This window comes from Henckelia pumila, chromosome 1 (genome assembly GCF_033568475.1).
Source record: "Henckelia pumila isolate YLH828 chromosome 1, ASM3356847v2, whole genome shotgun sequence".
Classification (NCBI taxonomy): domain Eukaryota; kingdom Viridiplantae; phylum Streptophyta; class Magnoliopsida; order Lamiales; family Gesneriaceae; genus Henckelia; species Henckelia pumila.
In genome coordinates, this window is record NC_133120.1 from 108,314,532 (window position 1) to 108,321,705 (window position 7,174).

At 36.8% G+C, this 7,174-nt stretch overlaps 1 protein-coding gene across 1 annotated transcript; it reads left to right on the plus strand.

Annotated features, from left to right (window-relative positions):
* Nucleotides 1-6,175: 6,175 nt before the first annotated feature.
* Nucleotides 6,176-6,709, plus strand: LOC140872021 (uncharacterized). Its single transcript, XM_073274762.1, has one exon. The coding sequence runs from the start codon at nucleotides 6,176-6,178 to the stop codon at nucleotides 6,707-6,709; it is 534 nt and encodes a 177-aa protein (XP_073130863.1).
* Nucleotides 6,710-7,174: the final 465 nt, after the last annotated feature.

Below are 7,174 nucleotides of genomic sequence, written 5' to 3' on the forward strand. Positions count from 1 at the left end.
ATAGACGAATGAATTTTTCCTCCGGTAAGAATTCCTGAATTAAGAATTCCTTCTTGTAGTTTGTCGATTACCGTTTGTTACAGAAAGGTGCGGAGGAATGTTTGAGGTATTTAGATGATGTCTTCAATCAGCCGTGTTTGTTGATTTAACAGAGATGTTAAGTTTGTTGATGTTGTTCTAGTTGAGATTCCAGATTTGCCTCCGAGTGAGAGGATGAGTTCAGTATTAATTTTAGATCAGACATCATCGACTGATAATCTGAAGGGAAGAGGTTTCAGAGATCGAATTCGGAATGAGGTACGACCGATTTGAATTTTAATCGTACAGATTGAATTGGAGTTGCATCTGTAATGTTTATGAGTCCTTTGAACTGAATCTTCCAGAGATTTGTAGATAAGTTCTTGAGTATTATTATCGATGAATCTCTTATCCTTCGAAGAGCCTTATTGATCTTTCAGATTCTTTAAGAATTGTTCGCAGATTTGCATGCCGATCAATTATGCTATTCTTCTGATGTCTGAATCTTGTTGAGACCGAGTTGTCTTTTCCTCGATCTTTTCTCTAGGAAGATGGAATTTTATCGAATACCTCAAGATTAGAGCTGTTATGAATTGATCTGAATCGACGTCTTTATTTGAATTTGAAGATTTTTGGATTTAGCGAATTCTATCGCGAATCCTTTGAAGAATTCTTATTGTCGAGAAGACGATTTCTCAGCAGATTTTGTCCTTATGTTTAGTTTGTATCTTTGAGACCAGTTCTTATTGAATTGAAGGAGAGATTGATCAGCACCTCAGTATTATTGACTTCTTCGGTATTGATGGCCTTTCGGTGCTTTGCACTCCTTCTTATTGAGAGTGGAGACTTATTCTTGTTCAGAAGAACTCCGTATTATCTTGAGCATCGAAGAAGTTGAAGAAGCTCGAGATGCAATATTAGTTTCCAATTTGAGTCTCACAGAGATCTTATTGCTCGGAAGATTTAGCACCATTTTATTTGCTTAGAAGATTTCTGTAATCTGTTCTGATCTTGGAAGATAGAAGTTTTGATTGTCGCAGTCCGAACTGATTATGAGTTGGGAAAGAGAGTTATAGAGAACGATTAATCTGACTGCGAATTCTATTGTTATCCAGAGAACTGATTGTAACAGCTAAGATTTTAAGTTGAATGATCTGATCTTATTTTATCTACTTCAGTTGTACTCTTTGACAGATGATTGCTGCACTTCTGCTAGAGTCTGAAACAGATGGAACGTTTATCTTGACTCCTTCTTCGACTTCGAACCAGAGTTGATTGAGAAGATTGAGAACTCTTTGGGATCTGATTCGACCTTTCAGAATCCGATGAAGATATATCAGATCTGAGTATATTCTGAGTTTCAGTTTTATATTGATGCCTTATTAGCGAATAACTTTTATTGTGCCAGATGTTTCGGTTTGAGACAGAGTTTAAGAATATGGGTACTTTGAAGTTTATTCAGAGTTCTTCCAGATGATCGGAAGATGTTTGATGAATTGAGGAATCAGATCAATTAGAGGACGAGGAAGCATGAAGTTCGAAGTATGGCTTCTGATGTTTGAACTGTCAGCAGTCAGAGAGAGAACGATCCGATTTTCTGTTGTACAGTCTATTCTGATTCAGAATGGAATTGGGATCACATTTTGATGATTTTCGTAGCAAGGCTAATTTGTTGAGTCTGAGATGAGATGTCATCTGAGGATCATTGATCGAGTGATGGAATCCTCTGTTAAGAATTCTCGATTCTAAGAATTCTTGATTTATTCTGTAGAATTACTGTTGTTACAGAATAGTATGAACGAACTCTCGAAGCTTTACAGTTGATGTATTGGATTGTAACCTGAACTGGTTGATGTGCCAGTGGTTATTGAACGATTGAAGTTGTTCGGAATGAATTCCTAGATTTATCCCGATTGTCAGAACGAGTTCGACACTGAATGGGGATCCGAATTTTATCTTCAGGAAGTTTGTGAAGAGAACTTTCTCAGAATCGTTTCCTAATTGAGTTATGGCCGTTTTGAAATTTTGACAGACCGTTTGATTTGACGAATACTCCTGTATTGTTGAAGAATTTTCTGTTGACAGAATATCTCAGAAGTATTAGTTGAAATTAGGAATTCTTATTGATGAATTTCTTGCTTTCTGGTTATGAGAATTGTACTGATCGTACAGATCTTTCTACAATCTTTTCAGAATTGTACGCCGATCAGTTGTATACTAATATCGATGTTTGAATTTCTGATTGGACCGAATGAATTTCTCGATCGTATTATCTGATGATGGAATTTTCTATTATCCGCTCTTTTGTATTCTTAGTTTCAGTACTGACGATCTTGCAGTACTTGGTTTTCTTCTTATTGAGATTTTTGATTGAATCTTTTTAACTGAAGGAGTGAATGCAGCAACTGATGTTTTGAACCGAAGAATTTATCCTTATTTATCGGCAGTCTCATTTTGATTGATTGATTGATGGAATCCGTTACAGTTTTCTGTACATAATGATTTTGATGAAGAAGAGAGAATTGATATCTTGTCAGAGGATGGCAGATGTCATGAATTGCCGAAGTCTGTCGGTCTAGACAGAGATCCTTGATGTAATTGTTCTTTCGGCATAGACTTCGAAGAGAATTTTGTTGTTGACTTCAACTATTTTCGATTCGATACCCTAAAAACGACGTACAACCAGATCAGATGAGTCAAACTTTAGAGGAATTTCCATGAGTGGTAGTGCTCGACTTAGCACTAGCTGGCAGAATTCTTGATTCTTGTGGAAACTTCGTACAACAATAGCGATCAAATGATTATTGAAAGCACTTTCTAGAATTTGTACGAGGAGAGATGAAGATATCCTTCCTTTTGATATGTAATTTCTATGTCACATGAATTAGAACGAAAGAAGATTCGAATTGTGACTGAAATTAGATGGATTTTCTAACGAGGATGAGATGACTTTTGTTAGACGGACGGAGTGTTGATGAAGTAATCGACTAGATTTTTTGACTTTATCTAATTGTTGAGATACCGAATTGAATGAGACGAATGATTCAGAGTTAGATTGGAAGCAGATTCTGAACTTAGTTCCGAGATGTAAATTCTTATTGCAGTCCTGTAGTTCTATCCTCGACCTTGTGATAGAACTGTATTTGATTTAGAGGACGAAATTGATTCTTAGAGGGGGAGAATTATAACGCCCCAAAATTATCTTAATGGACTTTATTTGAGATAATCAGAGATTTTAGAAGTCGAGGGCCGATTCGATTATGATCAGGGACTAGAATGCAATTTTTGGAATTTTCAGGGACTAAAATGCAAATATGGGAATTTTTAGATATTTAAGAGGATTTGACTCTTTCTTTCCACTCCATATTTTTCCCTTACATGCCTAGACTCCATGGAAGGCGCCCAAACGTGACTTCAAGCTCCTAGATTTCTTCCCGAGCTCGATCCGTTCGATAGAATTAATTTCTGACTGGATATCTACGATCACAGCGACGAGTGCTCCGTTTGGAAGTAAGTTTATCTTATTTATGAGAGGTTTGAATTTTTGGATGTCTTTAGAATTGATTTATATTCGGAGAGGATGATTATGAGATAGCTGTGATAGTATATCTAAGACGGTGTGAAGATCTAACGACGATTGGAATTGATTTGATTTTTGTTGTGAAAATTCGAAAATGGAGCTTTTAGATTTGGAGGATTTGAATTGTTTTGATGATATTGAGATGAATATGAGTATATTTGATTGTTGAATTGCTGTCTGCGTTTTTGGTTTGATCAGTTTTTAGCCGTTATGCCGTCAGTTTGTGTAACGCCCCGTTTTTATCTTAATTGATGTTATTTGAGATAATCATTGATTTCATAATTCGAGATCGGATTTTTTATTAATCAGGGACATTTTTGCAATTTTCGGAATTTTCAGGGACTAAAACGCAAAAAGTGGATTTGTTATATATTTTTGGTGTTGACTAAGTCTCTCATTGCTTCCCTTATCTCCTCCATCTCGTTCCCTCCTCCATTGAAGCGAGAAATATTTCCCCAAGCTTTTGTGATTTCGATTCTTGCTCAATCCGTCCGATAGAATTGAATTCTGACTTGATATCTACGATCACAACGATGAGTGCTCCGTTTGGAAGTAAGTATATCTTAATTCTGAGAAGTTTGAATTTTGGATGTTCTTATAATTGATCTATATTCGGAGAGGACGATATTAAGATAGCTGTGATAGTATATCTAAGACAGTTCAAAGATCTAACGACGATCGGATTTGTTATGAATTTTCTTGTCATTTTCAAAAATTTGACTTTTGAGACATGTTGGTGTTGTGTTGGATATGATGTTTGAGGTTGATTATGAGTTCTTAGGATTGTTATCTTGCTGTCTGTATTTTCGGTTTGATCAGTTATAGTCGTTATGCCGTCAGTTTGAAGTTTGAACGTCGTTTTGATATTATGAGTTTTACCGAGTTTGATATGAGTTTTGATATCGATTTTGATCACTATGGCTTCTTCTGATAGATTGAATTGAAGTTCTTGGAGATTGTGAGCCTTGCAGTCTTGATCAGTTTGGAAGAATTGAGCCGGTATAGTATCGATGTCCTTCTATATCGATTGATGAACTTGTTTGGTTATTGATTGAGAATTTGTTATTTTCAGATTGAAGAGTTTGAAACGACAAAGAAGAGTTATAAGATGACTTCGAATTAGAATAGGATGATTAACTCAAATCAGGATTGATTTGATTGTCCTAGAAGAAATCACATATTGCATGTTTTGATTGCTTATTTGATTATATGATTGAATATATGTTGAGTGCATGAGATTACATATGCATTCATATTGAACCTTGATTTATTCAATTTGAATTAGACGATTTAGGGATTGTAGTTGAGTAGCTTGGTAGGCGATTTACTACCTTGTCGAGTAGCTCACTATAATGCTCTTGAGTCTAGAGGATTAAAGCATGCCATGTCCACCTCGAGAGGGGAGTCGGTGTGATTGTTGGATGTTTTAACCTCGGGATCCCAAACCGAAGAAAGAAAGAATAGAAGAATTTCATTTGATTATCTGAGTCTGATAATCCAGAAGTTTTAAAGACATGCATATCATTTTAAATACAGTACTTGATTGGATTAATTGATTATATGAGGAACGAGTTCATATATGGTTTGATATGTTTATTTGATTGCATGTCAGTCTCTTTTACTGGTAATATCAATTCTCACCGGATTATCCGGCTGTTGTCTTTGTTTGTATGTGTACTTGGCAACAGGTGGGGCAGGACCGAGTCAGAGACAACATGGCTAGACGATTGAGAGGATAGAGTGAGGCTTGGATGTTAGGAGTCATTATGTATTTTAACTTCTTTTTGTATTGAATAAGTCCGAATTTGATGGATTTTATTATGCATGTTATTGTGGGGATTGTATACTTTATACTTAATATGTTGTATCTTGTTGAAAGGGATTTTATGCTATTATGTTGGATTTATTGGAGTTGGAATTGAAGAAGAAAAACCAGAAATTTCTGGTGCAGAGCTCTCGCTCGATCGGCGTAATCTTACCGATCGAGCGAGCCCCCTTGAAGCGAGGCAGAGTTTGGGAAACTTTATGCCCGCTCGAGCGAGCCCCCTTAATCCTTATTGTTAATTGAGTTGATTAAATCCTTTACCCTAAGATTGTATGATTAGAATCTAGGCCTCACATTAAGTGGTATCAGAGAGATATAAGATCTTGGACTAAGTTTAGGAGAGAGCGGGGTAGATCGAGTCCGCTTGTATTGATTTCTCGCATGTATTTGAGTTATTTAATTGATTTATTAAATACGATGCGAGCATGCTTATTGATTGAGAATTATTTGAATTACATGATTATGTGATTTAAATTTTAAGCATGAATTGATTGAGATATGAACTGTAATCATTTATTAAATCCGAGTTTCATCTTTTGTCTTGAGTAAGAAGATCAGAGGTTGTGGGACACTGGAATTTTGAGATTGAGATATCTGTGTTCTAATCCCTTTGATTTTAGATGGGTACTCAAAGAAGATTGAACATGAATACTCCATCGGTTTTTGCTACGACTGAAACTCCGCCTGTAGTGACTCCAAAGAATAACCAGGGCGATACGGTTGAGAATCAGATGGATGCCACGGCTACCCCTATGGAAACCTTACTGAAGAGGTGGCAGTCTTTCCGACCACCGATCTTGAGAGGTATGGAGAATCCCGTGGATCGCGAGGGCTGGCTGGATGATATAGATAAGCTCTTTGATAGTTCTCTTGACTATACTGATGACCGGCGAATTAGATTGGTTATTCATCAGCTGCACGGTGTGGCTAAGAAATGGTGGACCTTGACTAAGAAAGCCTTGGAAAACGGAGGTACTCTTATTAACTGGATTCTATTCAAGACTGAGTTTTATAAACGATTCTTTCCAGTTTCTTACCGTAAGGATAATAATGCCGAGTTCGCAAATTTGAAGCAAGGCAATTTGAGTATAGAAGATTATGTTACCAAATTCGACAGTCTATTGGGGTTTGCTCCACACATTTCTGACAATGAGGAAGCGAAAGCTAACCACTTCATTAACGGTTTGAATCCTGAGATCTTTACCTTGGTCAATACAGGAAGGCCTAATAACTTTGCTGATGCTATGGATCATGCCAAGGGTGCGGAAGCTGGACTTATAAGATAGAGAGGGAATCAGTATGCACCTCAGCAACAACAGAGGCAGTTTCAGGCCCAACCGTCCCATTATCAGAATCAACCACCGAGGACTGAAGGTGGTAGAAGTGGAGGTAATAAGAAGAATTACTTTCGTCCCAAGGGAAAGCAGTTTAAGAACTCTGGAAGCAGTTCTTCAAGTTCTGGTGGCTCGAAACAGAACAGTTACAGCCAAGGATCAAGTTCCTCTGGTACTTCTTGTAACAAGTGTGGAGGTCGTCACTCCAGTGACCAGTGTAGAGGAATATTTGGGAATTGCTACATTTGCCAGCAGACAGGGCATTATGCTAGACTTTTGTTGGAAAACGTGTTTCAGATCAATTAAGAATTGATACCCGGTGCAGCGGAAGTTTAAAAATTTTATTTTATTAATATGGAACGATTCCATATCTGAGTATCAAAACTTTTACGATTAAATTATGTAAGTAATATTTTA